The sequence below is a fragment of the Phocoena phocoena genome, chromosome 8 (assembly GCF_963924675.1).
Source record: "Phocoena phocoena chromosome 8, mPhoPho1.1, whole genome shotgun sequence".
Lineage (NCBI taxonomy): Eukaryota > Metazoa > Chordata > Mammalia > Artiodactyla > Phocoenidae > Phocoena > Phocoena phocoena.
Genome location: NC_089226.1, coordinates 55,699,045 through 55,723,589, shown reverse-complemented (window position 1 = coordinate 55,723,589; position 24,545 = coordinate 55,699,045). Strand labels below are relative to the sequence as shown.

The window sequence follows — 24,545 nt, the reverse complement described above, 5'->3', positions numbered from 1 at the left end:
CTTATAAGAGAGTCCACCTAAAGCATCAGGATATAGAAAGGTTGAAAGTGAAAGTATGGAAAAATATATATACCATGCAAACACTAAGCAAAAGAAATATGGTATAGTTATTTTAATAACAGACAAAATAAACTTTAAGGAGAAAGTATTTCTATTGATAGAGAAGGATTACTTTGTAGTATTAAAAGTATTCAGTTCAGAAAATTGTATTAATTTAAAACTTGTATGTGCCTTTAATATATATAATACCTCAACATATATAATGAAAAAAATGACTGAACTAGAAGAAAAAATAGAAAAATCTATAATCTTTGGGGATTTTAATACACAACTCTCAGTAACTCAAGAAGATATAGAAGATTTAAACTGCTTGATTAAAAAACTTGACCTATAGAGCAAATGTAAAATACTGCACCCAACAATTGCAGAAACACTTTGTTTTTCCACATTTACAAAAATTGACCATATACTTGCTCATACAGTAAGTCTTAACAAATTTCATAGGACTATAATCAGAATATAATTTCTGACTGTAATGCAATTATGTTAGAATTTAAGTAATATAATTTTAAATAATATAGATCAAAGAAATATAGAAATTTCCAATCATAGAAATTGGAAAATATTTTGAATTGAATCAATGAAAATAAATACATGTTAAAACTGGGGGGACCTTCTGGTGGTCCAGTGGGTAAGACTCCATGCTTCCAATGCAGGAGGTCCGGGTTTGATCCCTGGTCAGGGAACTAGAACCCGCATGCATGCCGCAACTAAGAGTCCACATGCCGCAACTAAGAAGTCCGCATGCCACAACTAAAGATGCCGCACACCTCAACGAAGATCCCATGTGCAGCAACCAAGACCCAGAGCAGCCAAAACATATATATATATATATATATATATATATATGTATGTATATAAAAGAATAGCCACATTAAAAAATGTAGCTATTGGATTCAGCACAATTCATATTTGGAGGGAAATATCTAGCCTTAAAATGTGTGTACCAGGAAAAAAAGGCTCAAAAAGGAAAGATATAGCATATATTTCAAGAAGTGAAAGATAAAAGCAAAAAGGAATACAATAGAAAACAAATATACTATGGGGGAGAATCAGCAAAGCCAAAAATTGCTTCTTTAAACAGACAAGTAAAATTAACATACCCTTGGTGAATTTGATCAAGAGGGGAAAAGGCAAGCACAAACAATATCAGATATGAAGGGACTTCCATGGTGGTCCAGTGGTTAAGAATCCGTCTTGCAGTGAGGGGGATGCCAGTTTGATCCCTGGTCGGGGAACTAAGATCCCACATGCCATGGGGCAACTAAGCCTGCGCACCACAACTACTGAGGCCGTGCATCACAACTAGAGAGCACGCGTGCCACAACTAATCAGCCCATGTGGTCTGCAGCCCGCGCACCACAACTAGAGAGCCTGTGCACCTCAACTAATGAGCCCGGGCACTGTGAGATCTCACATGCCACAGCTAGTGAGCTCATGCGTCACAATGAAAGATCCCACGTGCCACAACTAAGACCTGATGCAGCCAAAAAATAAATAAATATTAAAAAAAGAAGAAATGAAAAAGTGATATCACATCATATCCTGGCGACATTAAAAAGTTAATTGAATATTATGAACAACTTTATGCCAATAAATTTACATTTTTCATTTTTATTTTTTTAAATGGACAAATTCCTAAAGAAAGTATAACCTGTAGAAACGTACAGAGAATACAAAACCTGAATTGTCCTATAACAATGAAAAGTGGTTCAATAAGTAGTCAGAAATTTGTGTGCAAATATGACTTTGCTAGAATGTTTACCACACATTAAAAGAAGAAATAATTCCAGTCTTACACAGATTCTCATAGTGAATCGAACAAAAAGAAGAGATACTCTCCAACTCATGTATGAGGCAAGCAAAACTTTCATACCAGTAAGGAGAGTTTGAAAGAGTTAAAATAACAGGCAGAAGTCCTAGGCAAAATATTTCCAAACCAAATCAGCCAATATAAACAAAAATAGGATAAAGCATAATGACTAAATTAGATATATCCCAGGACTATCAAGCTGGTTAGACTATTAATCAGTATTAGAAAATTATATTAAAGGACAAAAATTATATGATTATCTCAAGAGATACAGAAAAAGTATTTGATAAAATATATTAATTCATGATTTTTAAAAACTCTTAGCAAACTAGAAATAAAAGAGGGCTTCTTAATCTGATAAAGATTATTTTAAAAAAATTTTTTTAATCCTACACTCAATGTAACACTTAGTGATGAACCATTGAAAGCTTTCTCTTTGAGACTGAGCATGAGATAGCAGTACTTGTTATCACCAGTTCTATTCATATTGTACTGGAGGACCAGGCCCACTCAGTTAAGCAAGAAAAAGAAATTAAAATTATTGAATTAAAAAGGGTGAGACAAAACTGTAAATATTCACAAGTGATATACAAATGTATATAGGGAAAACCTAAAGTCTCTACAAATAAATTATTAGAAGAGATTTTAAAAGGTAAAGTCACATTATATAAAAGCAGTTTGCAAAAAAATGATTGTATTTATATATAATAGCATCAAACAGGTAGAAAATGACATTTAAAAATTACTACTTATGATAATCATCTAAAAATATTTATGAAGTACCTAGGAGTAAATCTAGCATAAATATCTAAGACCTATATATGGAAGAAATTATAAAACACATTTACAGACATTAAAGAATACCTAAATGAATAAATATCTATACCATTATTACAAGACACAGACAACACTAATTTAATCTTAAAATTAAGAACTTACGGTCATAAAAAGACACCATAAAGAGAGTGAACATATAACACTATAGAGTGAAATAAGATATTCACAACACGTATAATCAAGCAAAGACTAGTATATGGAAAGACCTCCTACAAACCAATAAAAAAAGTAGGAGACCCAGTAGAAAAATGGATGAGACATTTCACAAAAGATTATATCCAAATGGCCAATAAACATACGAAGTGGTATTCAATCTATATTAGTCATCATGGAAATGAAAATTGAAAACACAATGAAATACCACTACGTACTCAACAGAATGGCTAAAATAAAAAAGACTTTATGGTACCGAGGGCTGACTAGCAAGGCTACTAAGCAACACTCATACACTGCACATGGGAGTGTTAATCGGTATAACCACCTTGGAAAAGAGTTTGTAAAAACGACTAAACTTGAGTTTATGCATACGCTATGATCCAGCACCTTGGCTCCTGTGTACACCAAAAATTACATACATACACACACACACACACACACACATATATATTTTTTAACATCTTTATTGGAGTATAATTGCTTTACAATGTTGTGTTAGTTTCTGCTGTATAACAAAGTGAATCAGCTATATGTATACATATATCCCCACAGCCCCTCCCTCTTGCGTCTCCCTCCCACCCTCCCTATCCCACCTCTCTAGGTGGTCACAAAGCGCCGAGCTGATCTCCCCATGTGATGCAGCTGCTTCCCACTAGCTATCTATTTTACACTTAGTAGTGTATATATGTCAATGCTACTCTCTCACTTTGTCCCAGCTTACCCTTCCCCCTCCCCATGTCCTCAAGTCCGTTCTCTACGTCTGCATCTTTATTCCTGTCCTGCCCCTAGGTTCATGAGAACCATTGGTTTTTTTAGATTCCATATATATGTGTTAGCATATGGTATTTGTTTTCCTCTTTCTGACTTACTTCACTGTATGACAGACTCTAGGTCCATCCACCTCACTACAAATAACTCAATTTCGTTTCTTTTTATGGCTGAGTAATATTTCATTGTATATGTGTGCCACATTTTCTTTATCCATTCATCTGTCGGTGGACACTTAGGTTGTTTCCATGTCCTGGCTATTGTAAATAGTGCTGCAATGAATATTATGGTACATGACTTTTTGAATTATGGTTTTCTCAGGGTATATGCCCAGTAGTGGGATTGCTGGGTCATATGGTAATTCTATTTTTAGTTTTTTAAGGAATCTCCATACTATTCTCCATAGTGGCTGTATCAATTTACATTCCCATCAGCAGTGCAAAAGGGTTTCCTTTTCTCCACCCCCTCTTCAGCATTTATTGTTTGTAGATTTCTTGATGATGGCCATTCTGACCCGTGTGAGGTGACACCTCATTGTGGTTTTGATTTGCATTTCTCTAATGATGAGTAATGTTGAGCATCCTTTCAGTTGAAAGACTGGTGCCTTTCAACCTGTATATCTTCTTTGGAGAAACGTCTGTTTAGATCTTCTGCTCATTTTTGGATTAGGTTGTTTGTTTTTTTGATATTGAGCTTCATGGGCTGCTTGTATCTTTTGGGGATTAATCCTTTGTCAGTTGCTTCATTTGCAAATATTTTCTCCCATTCTGAGGGTTGTCATTTCATCTTGTTTATGGTTTCCTTTGCCATGCAAAAGTTTTTAAGTTTCATTAGGTTCCATTTGTTTATTTTTGTTTTTATTTCCATTACTCTAGGAGGTGGGTCAAAAAGGGTCTTGCTGTGATTTATGTCAAAGAGTGTTCTTCCTATGTTATATATGTTTATAGCAGGATTATTATAAATAGCTAAAACTTAGACCCCAACGTCCATCAGCAGTAGAATGGATATATAAAATATACATATTTAAATAATGGAATATCAGATAGCAATGAACACTGATGTACCACAGCTCGTATAACAAGTTGAATGAGGCTCACAAGCACAATACTGAGTAAAAGAAGCTTGACACAAGTTTATAAAACAGAGTTCCATTTATATTGAGGTTCAAAACAGGCAAAACTGAACTCCAATGTGAGAAGTCAGCATAGTGGTAACCCTCAGCGTAGAGAAGGGTGTAGAATTTGAGAGCGGTATGAAGTTGATTTATGGTATTCTGCCAAAGTTCAGTTTTTTGACCTACGAAGTCAAAAATTGCAAAGATATTTGTTTTGTGATAATCCTCAATCAGTGTTTATGTTTTGAGCACTTTGTGTGTGTGTGTTATATTTTAATTTTAAAAGTTTTTTAAAGTTGAAACAGGAACAAGTAAGAAAATGACAGACAACCGAATAAAAAAATAGGTTTGAACAATAGCAGATATCAATTGGCCAGTGAACATAACATACAGTGTTCAACCTGTAATCGGAGAAATACATATTAAAAACCACATAGACTGACAAAAATTTAGAAGTCTGACTATATCATGTTTTGAGTATGTGGCATAAAAGAAACACTCAGAATACACATTGGTTGTAGTAAAGGTTGGTATAACCACTTTGGAAAGCAGCTTGACATTTTTAGTAATTTTGATAATAATATACCCTCTGACCCAGCAGTTACATTCCTAGGTACATACCCTGGAGAAACTTCTGCATGTGTGTATTAGAATATATGCGTAAAAATGTTCATAGAAGTGAAAACTGGAAATAACCTCAAAATGTCCATCAACACAAGAATTGGTAAACAAATTGTGGTATTTATTTATGTGATATCAAAAATGAATGAACTATGACTACGTATACAACATAATTGAATTCTAAAAGAAAACAAATGTATGTAACATTATTCTATTGTAAATTAAAATTTTAAAAACTTATTTAGGAGTGCATATTTAGGACGCCAGTTTAACTTAGTAAACACGTAAAGAAAAGCAAGAAAATGTGTTTATTTTAAAAGTCAGGAGAGTGGTTTCCTCTAAGGAGTAGGGGAGAGGGTTGGACTGGGAAGAGATAACATGTGTCTTGACCTGAATGGTACTTTCCCAGTTATTGGCTTTATAAATATTTAAGTTATACATTTATATTCTATGCAGTTTTCTTGTATTTAATATTTCACACTTTTAAAAGTTAAATTTTCCCACTAGGTTCAGGTTTCCAGGTAGTAGTACCTATCCAGTGCTCAATATAGAAGAGAAAGAGGTTAGTTGTTGGAGCCAAGTCTGGGAAGATGTGGGAGCATATAGAATAAAGAACACAGGGGAGTAGATTAACCTCAGTCAAGAAGAAATGGGCACTTCTTTCTTTAGAAACTAGGAATGGGAGAAAGAATGCAGGGAGAGGATGCATATGAATGCACAAACACTTGGGAGGAGAGTTTAAAAGAGTTCAGATTTATAAGATGGGAAGTAGAATCATTTGCTGAAAGTGAAGCTAACAAGAAGGAAAGGATCTTTAGGGAATATGAGGCAAAAATACAGCATTTGTTCAGGTTTTAGCATATATTTAAAATTTCATGGAACCATTCAGAATTAAAATTGACATGAGACTTCTGATATTGATTATTCACAAGCAGGCTCTTTCCACAAAGGTTAGTATAACTCTTCATTATATAATTATACATCTGTTCTTTAAAATGTAATGAAAGATAATAAATGTTTACATTTAACCGGGAGGACTATTTTTGTAGGCAAAATATACTTCCTTTGCCAAAGAATCATGATTTTACTAACTTCATTTTCCCTTTCTTCTTCAGGTCATGTATGGAATGTTGGTCTTCACATTAGTAGTTCGATCTATTTATATTGTTACATGGTAAGTAGTTTGGATCATCAAAAGAGTACACTTAGGTGGTAAATCTGTAGCCTAAACTGAAATAACACATAAAACCCAACTCCAGAAGGGATACTGATAGAAAACTTATAACCCAACATTTATTATGGTATATTGCAAGAAATACTAATTCTTTAAGTAAGTTGTTAATAGGCATCACATGAAACCAAGAGTTCTAAAATTAAAGAAATTTGAGGAAAGCTGTGTGTGATGGCCTCCTTTTGAATATTTATAATGTACATGAGTTTATTAAAGGCCTTGAAAAATCCTACAGTAGAAAAGAAAATAGTTGTTTTTGTGTTTCTCAAACTACTTAATTAAGGAACCCTTTCTGCAGAACACCTCTCAAGGAAGACTATTAGTGTCACAGAGAAACAGTATTCCAGAAAGATCATTTAGGAAATAGGCATAATATTTATAGAGTTCATGAAAAATAAAATATTTCATGTGAGTACCTGACATAGGGCCTGGCCATATAACAGATGCTCAGTAAGTAAATAGTATGATTTATGGGTTTGTTCCTGTTTTTTTCTTTTTTAATTAAACTTTTTGTTTTGAGATAATTGTAGAAGCACATGCAATTGTAAGAAATATTAGAGATTGTCTGTACCCTTTACCAGTTTCCTCTAGTGATAATGTCTTGCAAAACTATAGTACAATATCATAACCAGGATTTGACCCTGACAGAGTCAAGATACGGAACAATTCTATCACTACAAGGATCCCTGTGTGGTCTTTCTGTAGCCACACCCAATTCCCTCCTACCCTGTTTCCTTACCCCCTATGCTTAACCCCTAGCAACTACTAATCTGCCCTTCATTTCTCCAATTTTTCAGAGTGTTATATAAGTGGAATCACACAGTATATATAACCGTTGGGATTGGCCTTTTGCACTCAGCATAATTCACTGGAGATTAATACAAGTTGTTGAGTGTATCAGTAGGTCACCCTTTCTGTTGTGAGTAGTATTCCGTGATATGGATGTACCACAGTTTAATCATTCACCTGTTGAATAACATCTGGATTTCCAGTTTTTTATTTCTAGTTTTTTACTATTACGAATAAAGCTGCTGTGAATATTTGTTTACAGGTTTTTATGTGAATATAAGTTTTCATTTCTCTGGAATAAATGCCCAGAGTGGAATTTCTAGGTTGTATGATAATCATATGTTTAATTCTTTTTAAAACTTTCAGACTGTTTTTCTTTTTAAATTAATTTATTTTTGGCTGCGTTGGGTCTTCGTTGCTGCACGTGGGCTTTCTCTAGTTGTGGCGAGCGGGGGCTACTCTTCATTGCGGTATGCGGACTTCTCATTGCGGTGGCATCTCTTGTGGAGCATGGGCTCTAGGGCACACAGGCTTCGGTAGTTGTGGCTTGCAGGCTCTAGAGCACAGGCTCAGTAGTTGTGGTGCACGGGCTTAGTTGCTCTGTGGCATGTGGGATCTTCCCAGACCAGGGCTCGAACCCGTGTCCCCTGCATTGGCAGGCGGATTCTCAACCACTGCACCACCAGGAAAGCCCAACTTCCAAACTGTTTTCCAGAGTGGCTCTACCATTTTACATTCCCACCAGCAGTGTATGTGTGACCCAGTTTCTCTGCATCCTTGCCAACATTTGGTGTTGTCACTATTTTTTATTTTAGTCATTCTTACAGATATGTACTGATATCTCATTGTGGTTTTGTTTTTTTTTTTTCTTTTTCTTTTTTTTTTTTTGCGGTACGCGGGCCTCTCACTGTTGTGGCCTCTCCTGCTACGGAGCACAGGCTCCGGGCGCGCAGGCTCAGCGGCCATGGCTCACGGGCCCAGCCGCTCCGCAGCACGTGGGATCTTCCGGACCGGGGCACGAACCCGTGTCCCCTGCATTGGCAGGCGGACTCGCAACCACTGCGCCACCAGGGAAGCCCTCATTGTGGTTTTAATTCTTGTTTCCCTAGTGGCTAATGATGTTGAACATATTTTCATGTGCTTATTTACCATCTGTGTATCCTCTTTGGTGAAACATCTGTTCATGTCTTTGCCCATTTTCTAATGGGATTGTTTCTCTTCTTTTTATTTGAGTTTTGAGCATTCTTTACATATTCTAGATACTCTTCATCAAATATGTGGCTCACAAATACTTTCTCACAGTCTGTACCTTGTCTTTCATGCTGTTCACGGGGCCTTTCACAGAGAAAAGCTTTTTAATTTTGATGAAGTCAGTTTATCAACTTTCCTTTTACGTATCGTGCTTGGGCATCCAGGCTAAGGACTCAATGCCTAACCCTAGGTTTTCCCATTTTTTACCAAAAGTTTTGTATAGTTTTACATTTAAATTTATGATTTATTTTGAGTTAATTTTTATGTAAGGGGTAAGGAGTAGGTTGAGGTCCATTTTTTAACCTACAGAGGTCCAACTACTCCAGGACCACTGGTTGAAAAGGCTGTTTCTTCACTGAATTGCTTTTGCACCTTTCTCAAAAATTATTTGGGTATATTTGTGTGGATGTATTTTTGAGGTTTTTTATTCTGTTGCATTCATTTAGGTGTCTATCCCTCTACTGGTCCTACTCCCTGATAATTGATTACTCTACCTATAAAATACCTCTTCAAATCATATAGATTGTTTCCTCTCACTTCTTTTTCAAAACTGTTTTTGCTGTTTGGGTTCCTTTGGCTTTATGTATAAATTTTAGAATAATTCTGTCTATATTTAAAATCTTATTGCTATTTTGATAGGAATTGCATTAAACCTGCATATCAATTTGTGAAGAATTGACATCTTTACTATGTTGAGTCTTCCAGTCTATGAACACTGTGTGTCTTGTGTGTCTCTCCATTTATTTAGATCATCTTTGATTTCTTCCAATAGCATTTTGGAGTTCTGATTTTCTTCTTTTTAATTTTTTAATTTAATTTAATTTTTTATACGGCAGGTTCTTATTAGTCATCTATTTTATACACATCAGTGTATACACGTCAATCCCAATCTCCCAATTCATCACACCACCACCCCCACCACCCCGCCGGGGAGTAGCACGTAGTATTGCTTTAAAGGGTCTGCATATACTCACCCAGCCTCACCAATCCTCTTGGTGTCCATACATTTGTTCTCCACATCTGTGTTTCAATTTCTGCCCTGCAAACCAGTTCATCTGTACCATTTTTCTAGGTTCCACATATATGCATTAATATATGATATTTGCTTTTCTCTTTCTGACTTACTTCACTCTGTATGACAGTCTCTAGATCTACCCACATCTCTATAAATGACCCAATTTCGTTCCTTTTTATGGCTGAATAATATTTCATTGTATATATGTACCACATCTTCTTTATCCATTTGTCTGTCAATGGGCATTTAGGTTACTTCCATGACCTGGCTATTGTAAATAGTGCTGCAGTGAACATTGGGGTGCACGTGTCTTTTTGAATTATGGTTTCCTCTGGGTATATGCCCAGTAGTGGGATTGCTGGGTCATATGGTAATTCTATTTTTAGTTTTTTAAGGAACCTCCATACTGTTCTCCATAGTGGCTGTATCAATTTACATTCCCACCAACAGTGTAAGAGGGTTCCCTTTTCTTCACACCCTCTCCAGGATTTGTTATTTGTAGATTTTCTGATGATGCCCATTCTAACTGGTGTGAGGTGATACCTCATTGTAGTTTTGATTTGCATTTCTCTAATAATTAGTGATGTTGAGCAGCTTTTCATGTGCTTCTTGGCCATCTGTATGTCTTCTTTGGAGAAATGTCTCTTTAGGTCTTCTGCCCATTTTTGGCTTGGGTTATTTGGCTTTTTTTAATTTTGAGCTGCATGAGCTGTTTATGTATTTTGGAGATTACTCCTTTGTCCGTTGATTCGTCTGCAAATATTTTCTCCCATTTTGAGGGTTGTCTTTTCGTCTTGTTGATGGTTTCCTTTGCTGTGTAAAAGTTTTAAGTTTCATCAGGTCCCATTTGTTTATTTTTGTTTTTATTTCCATTACTCTAGGAGGAGGATCAAAAAAGGTCTTGCTGTGATTTCTGTCAAAGAGTGTTCTTCCTGTGTTTTCCTCTAAGAGTTTTATAGTGTCCGGTCTTACACTTAGGTCTCTAATCCATTTTGAGTTTATTTTTGTGTATGGTTTTAGGGAGTGTTCTAATGTCATTCTTTTACATGTAGCTGTCCAGTTTTCCCAGCACCACTTATTGAAGAGACTGTCTTTTCTCCATTGTATATCCTTGCCTCCTTTGTCATAGATTAGCTGACCATAGGTGCGTGGGTTTATCTCTGGGCTTTATATCTTGTTCCATTGATCTATATTTCTGTTTTTGTGCAAGTACCATATTGTCTTGATTACTGTAGCTTTGTAGTATAGTCTGAAGTCAGGGAATCTGATTCCTCCAGCTCTGTTTTTTTCCCTCAAGACTGCTTTGGCTATTCGGGGTCTTTTGTGTCTGCATACAAATTTTAAGATTTTTTTGTTCTAGTTCTGTAAAAAATGCCATTGGTAATTTGATAGGGATTGCATTGAATCTGTAGATTGTTTTGGGTAGTAGGATCATTTTCACAATAATATTGGTTCTTCCAATCCAAGAACATGGTATATTTCTCCATTTGTTGGTATCATCTTTAATTTCTTTCATCAGTGTCTTATAGTTTTCTGCATACAGGTCTTTTGTCTCCCTAGGTAGGTTTATTCCTAGATGTTTTATTCTTTTTGTTGCAATGGTAAATGGGAGTATTTCCTTAATTTCTCTTTCAGATTCTTCATTATTAGTGTATAGGAATGCAAGAGATTTCTGTGCCTTAATTTTGTATCCTGCAACGTTACCAAATTCATTGATTAGCTCTAGTAGTTTTCTGGTGGCATCTTTAGGATTCTCTCTATATAGTGTCATGTCATCTGCAAACAGTGACAGTTTTATTTCTTCTTTTCCAGTTTGTATTCGTTTTATTTCTTTTTCTTCTCTGATTGCCGTGGTTAGGACTTCCAAAACTACATTGAATAATAGTGGCGAGAGTGGGCAACCTTGTCTTATTCCTGATCTTAGAGGAAATGCTTTCAGTTTTTCACCATTGATAATGATGTTTGCTGTGGGTTTGTCGTATATGGCCTTTATTATGTTGAGGTAGGTTCCCTCTATGCCCACTTTCTGGAGAGTTTTTATCATAAATGGGTGTTGAATTTTGTCAAAATATTTTTCTACATCTATTGAGATGATCATATGGTTTTCTTCTTCAATTTGTTAATATGGTGTATCACATTGATTGATTTGCCTATAATGAAGAATCCTTGCATCCCTGGGATAAATCCCACTTGATCATGGTGTATGATCCTTTTAATGTGCTGTTGGATTCTGTTTGCTCGTGTTTTGTTGAGGATTTTTGCATCTATATTCATCAGTGATATTGGTCTGTAATTTTCTTTTTTTGTGACATCTTTGTCTGGTTTTGGTATCCAGGTGATGGTGGCCTCATAGAATGAGTTTGGGAGTGTTCCTTCCTCTGAAATTTTTTGGAAGTTTGAGAAGGATGGGTGCTAGCTCTTCTCTCAGTGTTTGATAGAATTCACTTGTGAAACCATCTGGTCCTGGATTTTGTTTGTTGAAAGATTTTTAATCATAGTTTCAATTTCACTATTTGTGATTGGTCTGTTAATATTTTCTATTTTTTCCTTGTGCAGTCTTGAAAGTCTATACCTTTCTAAGAATTTTTCCATTTCTTCCAGGTTGTCCATTTTATTGGCATAGAGTTGCTTGTAGTAGTCTCTTAGGATGCTTTGTATTTCTGCTGTGTCTGTTGTAACTTTTCCTCTTTTCATTTCTAATTTTATTGATTTGAGTTCTCTCCCTCTTTTTGTTGATGAGTCTGGCTAATGGTTTATCAATTTTGTTTATCTTCTCAAAGAACCAACGTTTAGTTTTATTGATCTTTGCTATTGTTTTCTTTGTTTCTATTTCATTTATTTCTGCTCTGATCTTCATGTTTTTTTTCCTTCTGCTAACTTTGGGTTTTGTTTGTTCTTCTTTCTCTAGTTCCTTTAGGTGTAAGTTTAGATTGTTTATTTGAGATTTTTCTCTTTTTTTGAGGTAGGCTTGTATAGCTATAAACTTCACTCTTAGAACTGCTTTTGCCACATCCCATAGGTTTTGGATCATCGTGTTTTCATTGTCATTTGTCTCTAGGCATTTTTTGATTTCCGCTTTGTTTTCTTCAGTGATCTCTTGCTTATTTAGTAACGTACTGTTTAGCCTCCATGTGTTTCTGTTTTTTATGTTTTGTCCCTGGTAATTGATTTCTAATCTCATAGTGTTGTGGTCAGAAAAGATGCTTGATACGATTTCAATTTTCTTAAATTTACTATGGCTTGATTTGTGACCGAAGATGTGATGTATCCTGCAGAATGTTCTGTGCGCACTTGAGAAGAAAGTGTAATCTGCTGTTTTTGGTTGGAATGTCCCATAAATATCAGTTAAATCTATCTGGTCTGTTGTGTCATTTAACGCATGTGTTTCCTTATTAATTTTCTGTTTGGGTATTCTGTCCATTGGTCTAAGTGAGGTGTTAAAGTCCCCCACTATTATTGTGTTACTGTCAATTTCCTCTTTTATAGCTGTTAGCAGTTACCTTATGTATTGAGGTGCTCCTGTGTTGGGTGCATAAATATTTACAATTGTTATATCTCCTTGGATCGATCCCTTGATCATTATGTAGTGTCCTGCTTTGTCTCTTCTAATAGTCTTTATTTTAAAGTCTATTTTCTCTGATATGAGAATTGCTACTCCAGCTTTCTTTTGCTTTCCATTTGCATGGAATATCTTTTTCCATCCCCTCACTTTCAGTCTGTATGTGTTCCTAGGTCTGAAGTGGATCTCTTGTAGACAGCATATATATGGGTCTTGTTTTTGTATTCGTTCAGCAAGCCTGCGTCTTTTGGTTGGAGCATTTAATCCATTCATGTTTAAGGTAATTATTGATATGTATGTTCCTATGACCATTTTCTTAATTGTTTTGGGTTTATTTTTGTAGGTCCTTTTCTTGTCTTGTGTTTCGCACTTAGAGAAGTTCCTTTAGCATTTGTTGGAGAGCTGGTTTTGTGGTGCTGAATTCTCTTAGCTTTTGCTTGTCTGTAAAGCTTTTGATTTCTCCATGGAATCTGAATGACATCCTTGCTGGGTAGAGTAATCTTGGTTGTAGGTTCTTCCCTTTCATCACTTTAATTATATCATGCCACTCCCTTCTGGCGTGTAAAGTTTCTGCTGAGAAATCAGCTGTTAACCTTATGGGGGTTCCCTTGTATGTTATTTGTCATTTTTCCCTAGCTGCTTTCAGTAATTTTTCTTTGTGTTTCATTTTTGCCAATTTGATTACGGTGTGTCTCAGTGTGTTTCTCCTTGGGTTTATCCTGTATGGGACTCTCTGTGCTTCCTGGACTTCAGTGGCTATTTCCTTTCCCATGTTAGGGAAGTTTTTGACAATAATCTCTTCAAGTATTTTCTCAGGTCCTTTCTCTCTCTCTTGTCCTTCTGGGACCCCTATAAACACATTGTTGTGTTTCATGTTGTCCCAGAGGTCTCTTAGGCTGTGTTCATTTTTTTTCATTCTTTTTTCTTTATTCTGTTCCACAGCAGTGAATTCTACCATTCTGTCTTCCAGGTCACTTATCTGTTCTTCTGCCTCAGCTATTCTGCTATTGATTCCTTCTAGTGTATTTTTCATTTCAGTTAGTGTATTGTTCATCTCTGTTTGTTTGTTCTTTAATTCTTCTAGATCTTTGTTAAACATTTTTTACATCATCTCGATCTTTACCTCCATCCTTTTTCCGAGGTCCTGGATCATCTTCACTATCACCATTCTGAATTCTTTTTCTGGAAGGTTGCCTATCTCCACCTCATTTAGTTGTTTTTCTGGGGTTTTATCTTGTTCCTTCATTTGGTACATAGCCGTCTGCCTTTCCATCTTTTCTAACTTTCTGTGAACTTTATTTTTGTTCCACAGGCTGCAGGATTGTAGTTCTTGCTTCTGCTGTCTGCCCTCTGGTGGATGAGGCTATCTAAGAGGCTTGTGCAAGTTTCCTGATGGGAGGGACTGGAGGTGGGTAGAGCTGGCTGTTGCTCTGGTGGGCAGAGCTCAGTAAAACTTTAATCGGCTTGTCTGCTGATAGGTGGGGCTGGGTCCCCTCCCTGTTGGTTGTTTGGCCTGAGGTGACCCAACCCTGGAGCCTACCTAGACTCTTTGGTGGGGCTAATGGCGGACTCTGGGAGGGCTCACGCTAAGGAGTACTTCCCAGAACTTCTGCTTCCAGTGTCCTTGTCCTCTCGGTGAGACAGAGCCACCCCCCACCTCTGCAGGAGACCCTCCAACACTAGCAGGTAGGTCTCGTTCAGTCTTTATGGGGTTACTGCTCCTTCCCCTGTGTCCTGATGTGCACGCTACTTTGTGTGTGCCTTCCAAGAGTGGAGTCTCTGTTACCCCCAGTCCTGTCGAAGTCCTCCAATCAAATCCCGCTAACCTTCAAAGTCTGATTCTGTAGGGATTCCTCCACCCGTTGCCGGACCCCCAGGTTCAGAAGCCTGACGTGGGGCTCGGAACCTTCACTCCAGTGGGTGGACTTTTGTGGTATGTGTTCTCCAGTTTTTGAGTCACCCACCCAGCAGTTACAGGATTTGATTTTATTGTGACTGTGCCCCTCCCACCATCTCATTGTGGCTTCTCCTTTGTCTTTTGATGTGGGGTATCTTTTTTGGTGAGTTCCAGTGTCTTCCTTTCAATGATTGTTCAGCAGTTAGTTGTGGTTCTGGTGTTCTCACCAGAGGGAGTGAGAGCATGTCCTTCTACTCTGCCATCTTGAATCAATCTCCGGAGACTTCTGCTAGGAAAACCACTGACTTGGTACTGAGAAGGAAGCGAACTAAAGCTTTGATTTTCTTTTTAAGCAATTGTAAATGGTATTGTATTTTTAAATTTTGGTGTCCACACTTTTATTGCTATTATGTAGAAACACAGCATATTAATAATGGTACCAGAGAGATCAAGATGGCAAAATAGAAGGACATGGAGCTCACCTCCTCCCACAAATACATAAAAAATACACCTACATGTGAAACAGTTCTCACAGAATAACTACTGAACACTGGCAAAAGATCTCATACAACAAGAGCCGCAAGAAAGATCACCATGTAACTGGGCAGGATGAAAGAGAAAAAAAAAAAAGGAATTGGTGTTCGACCTACACCCTGGGAGGGTGCTATGAAACAGGAGAGGTTCCCTCACCCCGGGAACCCCGTCCGTGGCTGGAAGATCAGCCAGGACAGAAAGGGAGCGTCAGAGGTTCAGAGGAGAGTGCAGCAACTGGCTTGTGGCAGGCGGAACGGAGAGAGACCAGCACAGTCATGGCCACCTTGGTGCATTCCCCAGCCTGAGACATGCATCTGCTGGTCTGTACAGGGGCTGGGTGCTGAAATTCGGGCTTCAGAGGACAAACCTCAGGAGAGGACTGGTGTTGGCTCTGCGGAGACAGCCCGAAGAGACTGGAGTGTGGCCCAGGGCACAACTTGGGGTATGGGCAGAACTGAGCCCAGGTATGCCATAGAATCCCCATTGTTAAGGCACACGCAAAGGGAGGGAAGGGACCCCGCCACAGCAGCCTCATTTTCCTCATTGCTCACAGCAGGCACAACTCCACCTCTACAAGCTCTGGGAGCTTGCAAGTCCTGGCAGTTGCCCACACCCAGAGGCAGGGCTGAAATCTGGGCTTGCAGCTTTGTGACTGATGGATTTACAACACTGGTACCTTTATTAGCTCAGTGCCTTCTGGCCATCTCAGTGGACTACTGGTGCTCCTGAGCCTGGGGTGGGTCCAGATTTAGCACCTGTTGGCTTTGCGGGCATATGCACACAGAGGCAGGCCAGGGTCTGTGCTGATTCCATAGCTCCCATGGCAGGTCCCTGTGTCTGACTTTGGCAGATCTGTGCCAGCAGCTTTGTGATCACAGCAGCTGAGGGACATTCAGGCCGATTGCCTGCATTCCCTTGACTGAGACGGGGCCGAAGGCCGTACCAAGCACAGTGTACTTTGTGAGCGCGCACAACCGGTGACAGGTGACACCACAGAGCTCACTTTCTGGTGGACAGCTCCTGCGGAGGAATACTTAGTGGATCCTCTTCCAGTGGAAGTGCTCCAGTTCCACCTACCCAACACTGCACTTAAGAAATGGATTTGGGGGCTTCTACTCCAACAGCTGGGGAGAGCAGATCCTGCCCGTGACAGGGCTGTGACAGCCACAGAGCAAAGAGGAGGCCCCACGCAATATCCAGTACGGGCTCTGGTCTTCACAACACAAGTCACACCCACTGTCAAGGGGATAATGGCCAGCACATGCTAAGGAAAGAGACAGCAGGCATCCATACTAAAAACAGCCCTCACACCAAAAATATTAGACTCACGCAGGCTCCACAGGAATGTTTCCACATACAAACAGCCCTTAAAGACCACAGTAGATAACTGTTTCTCCTAAATTCATAGAGTCAAAGAAATATAAATAAAAAGAACCAGAGGAAATAGTCCCAATTAAAAGAATGGGAGAGGGCTTCCCTGGTGGTGCAATGGTTGAGAGTCTGCCTGCCGATGCAGGGGACACGGGTTTGTGTCCCGGTCCGGGAAGATCCCACATGCCGTGGAGCAGCTAGGCCCGTGAGCCATGGTCGCTGAGCCTGCGTGTCTGGAGCCTGTGCTCTGCAACGGGAGAGGGCACAACAGTGAGAGGCCTGCGTACCACAAAAAAAAAAAAAAAGAATGGGAGAAATCCCCTGAAAGAACAATGAAACAGACCTCTCCAGTCTACTAGATCCCGAGTTCAAAAAGGAGGTAATAAAAATACTGAAGGAATTAAGAAAGGCTATTGACCAGAAATACAGATCACTATAACATGGAACTAGAAACTATTAAGAGGAGCCAGTTAAAACTAGAAAACTCATTTGCTGAGATGAAAGCCAAGCTGAAAGCAATAAATAGAAAACTAAATAATGCAGAAGAACGAATAAGTGATTTGAAAGATAGAATAATGGAAATCACCCAATCAGAAGAGCAGACGGAAAGACAAATGAAAAAAAATCAAAGCAATATATGAGACCTATTGGATAAATAAAGTGAGCCAATCTATGCATAGTAGGAATCCCAGAAGGAGAAGAAAGAGAACAGAGGATTGAAAGTATATTTGAAGAAATTATGACTGAAAACTTCCTAAACGTAAAGAAGGAAACAGATATCCAGATACAGGAAGCCCTGACAAGATGAACCTGAACAGACCTACACCAAGACGTGTTATAAGTAAAATGGCAAAAGATAAAGAGAAAGAGAAGATTCTAAAGGCAGCAAGAGAAAAACAAAGAGTTAGTTACAAGGGAACCCCCATAAGTGTATTAGCTGATTTCTCTACAGAAACATTGCAGGCCAGAAGGGAGTGGCAATATATATTCAAAGTCCTGAAAATAAAAAGCCTGCAATCTGGGATCCTCTACACAGCAGGATTATTATCTAGAATAGAAGGATAAAGAATTTCTCAGACAAGCAAAAACTAAAAGAATATAGCAATACTAAACCTAACCTAAAAGAAATATTGAAAGGTCTTTTCTAAATAGAAAAGAAGTAGGGAATTCCTTGGCAGTCCAGTGGTTAGGACTTAGCACTTTTACTGCCGGGGTCCAGGTTCAATCCCTGGTCAGAGAACTAAGATCCTGCAAACTGCACAGTGTAGCATAATTAAATACATACATAAATCAATAGAAAAGAAGCAAGAATCTATAGGAGGGCTTCCCTGGTGGCGCAGTGGTTGAGAGTCCACCTGCCGATGCAGGGGACACGGGTTTGTGCCCCGGTCCGGGAAGATCCCACATGCCACAGAGTGGCTGGGCCCGTGAGCCATGGCCGCTGAGCCTGCACATCCGGAGCCTGTGCTCCGCAATGGGAGAGGCCACAGCAGTGAGAGGCCCGCGTACCGCAAAAAAAAAAAAAAAAAAAAAAAATCTATAGGAAAGAGAAAAATCACAATTAGAAAATAAATCCCTTAAATAAGGCAGTACGTAGATTAAAAAAAACTTTTGTGTGTGCAAGCAATGGTAACTATGATGAACAGCCAATGTATAAACGTGAAGATGTTAGAGAGGACATCAAAATCATAAAATGTCAGGGAGGGGAGTAAGAAATTGTAGGGGTTTTTTTTTAGGGTGTGTTTGAGCCTATATGACTACCAGTCTAAAGCAAGTAGTTATAGTAATGGGTTATCATACTTGAAAAACAGGGTAACCACAAATCAAAAACATATAGTTGATTCACAAAAACCAAAAAGTGGAGAACTCAAGCATAGTGCAAAAGAAAAACTTCAAACTACAAAACAAAAAACAGAAAAAGAAAGGAACAAACAAGAAATACAAAATCCACTGGGAAACAAGGTTTAAAATGGCAATAAATACATATATATCGATAATTACCTTAAATATCAATGGACTAAATGCTCCAATCAAAAGACATAGAGTGGCAGACTGGATAACAAAACAAGAGCCTACAATGTGCTGCCTACACATAGATTGAAAAGTGAGCGGATGGAAAAAGATATTTCATGCAAATGGAAATGACAAGAAAGTGAGACTTCCAGTACTCATCAGACAAAATAGACTTTAAAGCAAATGTTATAAAGAAAGATAAAGAAGGACACTATATAATGATAAAAGGATCAATACAGGAAGAGGATTTTACACTTATCATCATATATGCACCTAATATAGAAGCACCCAAATATATAAAACAAATACTAACAGACATAAAGGGAGAAATTGATGGGGATACAATAATAGTAGGAGACTTTAACACCCCACTAACATCAGTGGACAGATCTTCCAGACAGAAAATCAATAAGGCAACAGAGATCCTAAATGATACATTAGAAAAGTTAGACTTAATTGATATTTTAATTTTGATACTATGACATTACATCCAAAAAACCCAAAATACGCATTCTTTTCAAGTGCACATGGAACATTCTCAAGGATAGACCACATACTAGGACACAGAACAAGCCTCAACAAATTTAAGAGAACAGAAATAATTTCAAGCATATTTTCTGACTACAACAGCGTGAAACTAGCAATGAACCATAGAAAGAGAAACAAAAGAATCATTACTAAACAATATGCTATTAAAAAACCAGCAGTCAACTTGAAATCAAAGAAGAAATTAAAAAATACCTTGAGACAAATGACAATGAAAACACAACCATACAAAATCTATGGGATGCAGCAAAAGTAATCCTAAGAAGGAGGTTCATAGGAATATAGGCTTTCCTCAAAAAATAAGAAAAATCTCAAACAACCTAACCTACCACCTAAAAGATTTAGAAAAAGAAGAACAAACGAAAGCTAAAGTTAGCAGAAGGAAGGAAATAATAAAGATCAGACAGGAAGTAAAAAAAAAAAAAAAGAGAGAGATTTAAAAAAAAAATAGAGAAAAATCAGTAAAACCCAGAGCTGGTTTTTTGAAAGGATAAACACAGTTGACAAACCTCTGGCCAGGCTCACCAAGAAGAGGTCCCATATAAACAAAATAAGAAACAAAGGAGGAGAAATAATATCTGATACCTCCACAGAAATACAAAAACTCATAAGAGAATACTATGAACAATTATATCCCAACAAATTGGACAACCTAGAAGAAATGGATAAGTTTCTAGAAACATACAGCCCACTAAAACTGAATCAAGAAGAAATAGATAATTTGAACAGACTTATAACTAGAAGTGAAATAGAATCTGTAAAAACAAAAACAAACAAAAACAAAAAAACACCTCCCTGCAAACAGAAGTCCAGGACCAGATGGCTTCACTAGGGAACTCTACCAATCATACAAAGATGAACTTATACTAATCCTTCTTAAAGTCTTCTGAAAGATTGAAGAGGAAAGAAGACTCCCAAAGTCACTCTATGAAGCCACCATCACCCCAATACCAAAACCAGACAAAGATACTACCAAAAAAAAATTACAGGCCAGTAGCACTGATGAACATAAATGCAAAACTCCTCAACAAAATATTAGCAAACCAAATCCAGCAACACATAAAAAGGATCAGACACCATTATCAAGGTGAATTCATCCCAGGGTCCCAAGGATGGTTCAACATAGGGAAATCTATCAATGTGATACACCACATCAACAAAAGAAAAGACAAAAATGACCTCAATAGATGCAGAAAAAGTATTTGATAAAATTCAACATCCATTCATGATAAAAACTCTCCCCAAAGTGGGTATAGAGAAAACATATTTCAACATAATAAAAGCTATTTATGACAAATATACAGTCAATATAATACTCAATGGTAAAAAGCTGAAAGCCTTCCCACTAAAATTTGGAACAAGACAGGGTTGCCCACTCTCACCACTCTATTCAACATAGTATTGAAAGTCCTAGCCACAGCAATCAGACAAGAAAAAGAAAGAAAAGGTATCCAAATTGGAAGGGAAGAGGTAAAATTGTCATTATATGCAGATGATATGATACTATATCTAGAAAACCCTAAAGATTCCACACAAAAGCCACTCGAACTGATAAACAAATTAAGCAAGGTAACAGGCTACAAGATTAACATACATTTCTTTACACTAACAATGAATTATCAGAAAGGGAAAGTAAAATAACAGTCCCTTTTAAAATAACATCAAATATATATATATATATATATATATATATATATATATATATATATATATATATATATATATATATATATATATTTACAAATAAACTTTACCAAGGAGGTCAAAGACTTTATATGCTGACAACTATAAAACGTTGATAAAGGAAACTGAAGATGATTCAAAGAAATGGAATGATATCCCATGCTCTTGGATTGGAATAATTAATATTGTTAAAATGGCCACAATACCCAAAACAATCTACAGATTTAATGTGATCCCTATCAAACTACCCATGACATTTTTCACAGAGCTAGAACAAATATTCCTAAAATTTACGTGGAACCATAAAAGACCCAGAATTGCTAAAGCAATCCTGAGGAAAAAGAACAAAGCTGGAGACATAACCCTTCCAGACTTCAGACAATAGTATTGATGCAAATGTACAGTAATCAAAACAGCATTGTGTTGGCACAATAACAGACATGGATCAGTAGAACGGAATAGAGAGCCCAGAAATAAAACCACATACCTATGATCAATTAATCTTTGAGAAATGAGGCAAGAATACACAATGGAGAAAAGAAAGTCCCTTCAGCAAGTGACACTGGGAAAGTTGGACAGCCACATGTAAATCAATGAAGTTAGAACCCTCCCTCACACCATACACAAAAATAAACTCAAAATGGATTAAGGACTTAATTATAAGACATGATACCATAAACTCCTAGAAAACAAGATAGGCAAAACATTCTCTGACATAAATCATACCAATGTTTTCTTAGGTCAGTCTCCCAAGGCAACAGAAATAAAAGCAAAGATAAATAAATGTGACCTAATCAAACTTAAAAGCATTTGCACAGCAAAGGAAACCATAAACAAAGCAAAAAGACAACCTATGGACTGGGAGAAGATATTTTCAAATGATGCAACCAACAAAGGCTCAATTTCCAAAATATACAAACAGCTTATATAATTCAATAACAAAAAAACAAACTAATAACAAAAAAAAACAAACAACCCAATCAAAAAATGGCCAGAAAACCTAAATAGGTATTTCTCTAAAGAAGACATCCAGATGGCCAGTAAGACACGAAAAGATGCTCAATATTGCTAATTGTTAGAGAAATGCAGATCAAAACTACAATGAGGTATCACCCCACACCAGTCAGAATGGCCATCATTAAAAAGTCTACAAATAATAAATTCTGGAGAGGATTTGGAGAAAAGGAAACCCTCTTACACTGTTGGTGGGAATGTAAATTGGAGCAGCCACTGTGGAAAACAGCATGGAAGTTCCTTAAAAAACTAAAAATTGAGTTACCATAGGATCCAGCAATCCCACTCCTGGGCATATATCTAGAGAATTGATGGATGAATGGAGAAAGAAGATGTGATATGTGTGTATGTGTGTATATAGTGGGATATTATACAACCATAAAAAAGAATGAAATAACGCCATTTGCAGCAACATGGATAGACCTAGAGATTATCATACTGAGTAAAGTAAGTCAAGCAGAGAAAGACAAATATCATATGATATCACTTATATGTGGAATCTAAAGTATGACACAAATGAACTTCTTTTTTTAAATTTAATTTTATCTTTGGCTGCATTGGGTCTTCTCTAGTTGCAGTGAGCAGGGGCTACTCTTCGCTGCAGTACATGGGCTTCTCATTGTGGTGGCCTCTCTTGTTGCAGAGCACGGGCTCTAGGCACTTGGGCTTTAGTAGTTGTGGCTCGCAGGCTCTAGAGCGCAGGCTCGGTAGTTGTGGCGCACGGACTTAGTTGCTCCGTGGCATGTGGGATCTTCCCAGACCAAGGATCGAACCTGTGTTCCTTGCATTGGCAGGGGGATTCTTAACCACTGCGCCACCAGGGAAGTCTCTGAACTTTTTTTCAAAATAGAAAGAGATTCACATAGAATACAAACTTATTGTTACCAAAGGGATACCAGAGGGATAAATTAGGAGTTTGGGATTAGCAGATACAAACTAGTACATATAAAATAGATAACAACAAGGTCCTACTGTATAGCACAGGAAACAGTATCTTATAATAAACTATAATGGAAAAGAAAAAAATAAAAAGAAATCAGTGAAATTTATTTTAATCCTATTATATATAACCAGTATGTCAAGATATCATCAATTCATTGTGTAAGCAATATAAAAAATATTGAAAATGTTAAAAAAAATTAATGCCTACTTTGTGGGGTTCTTATGAGGTTTAAATGTAGTAATTCATGCAGAGCATTTTCAGCTCTATGAAGAATACCCAGAGCATAGGAGGCAGTCAGTAAATATTAGCTTAAATTTTAAAAAGAAAAAAAAATACGATTGATTTTCTTTTTGTTTACCTTGTATTCTGCCACCTTGCTGAACTTAATAGTTCCAGGAGACTTTTGTAGATTCCTTGAGATTTGCTGCAAGTAGAGACAGTGGTTTATATCATCCTTTATAATGTATGTGCTTTTAATTTCTTCTTTTGCCTTATTGCCCTGACTAGAACTTCTAGGACTGTGTTGAATAACAGTGGTGAGAGCAGCTATCCTTGCATTGTTCCCAGTCTTAGGGGAAAAGTATTCAGTCTTTTACCATTAAGTACAATGTTATCTGTATAGATTTTATAGATGCTTTTTATCAAGTTGAAGAAGTTACTCTCTATGCCTAATTTTCTGAGAGTCTTTATCCTGAATTGTGCTGAATTTTGTCAGATGCTTTTTTCATATCACTTGATTTGATATTTTTCCTTTTAGTATGGTGTATTACACCAATTAATTTTCAAATACTGAACCAACTGTGTATTCTGAATGAACCCTACTCAGTCACGGTGTAAAAATCTTTATATATTGCTGAATGATACTTGTTAATATTTTGTTAAGGATTTTTACATCTATATTCAAGATAGATATTGGTTTATAGTTTTATTTTTGTACTGTCTTTGTCTGATTTTGATTTCAGGGTAATATTAGCTTCATAAAATCAATTGGGAAATGTTACCTTTTCCTTCTATTTTCTGGAAGAAATTGCATAGAGTTGGTGTTAATTCTTCTTTAAATGTTGGGTAAAAATTCTACACAGAAACCGTCTGGACCTGTAGTTTTCTTGGGAGACCAGGATATGGCCTTTCTTGGCATATGTTCCATATGTGTGCTTGAAAAGAATACGTATTCAGCTGATGCTGGAGGAACTTTTCCATAAATGTCTATTAGATCATGTTGTTTGATGGTTGTGTCAGGGATTTCCAAGACCACACTCAGGTTCAAAGATTTTCTAGAAAGACTCACAAAGCTCAGAAAAAATGTTATACTCATGGTTACATTTAACCT

The 24,545-nt window shown here is 37.2% G+C and overlaps 1 protein-coding gene across 1 annotated transcript in view; it reads left to right on the top strand.

The window, feature by feature from the left end:
- ACER3 (alkaline ceramidase 3) overlaps positions 1–24,545 on the top strand; it is a 187,911-nt gene that overhangs the window by 139,988 nt on the left and 23,378 nt on the right. Inside the window, exon 7 of the mRNA XM_065882550.1 lies at positions 6,485–6,543. Within this exon, the coding sequence (XP_065738622.1) occupies positions 6,485–6,543 (59 nt within the window). The remainder of the gene's footprint in view (positions 1–6,484; positions 6,544–24,545) is intronic.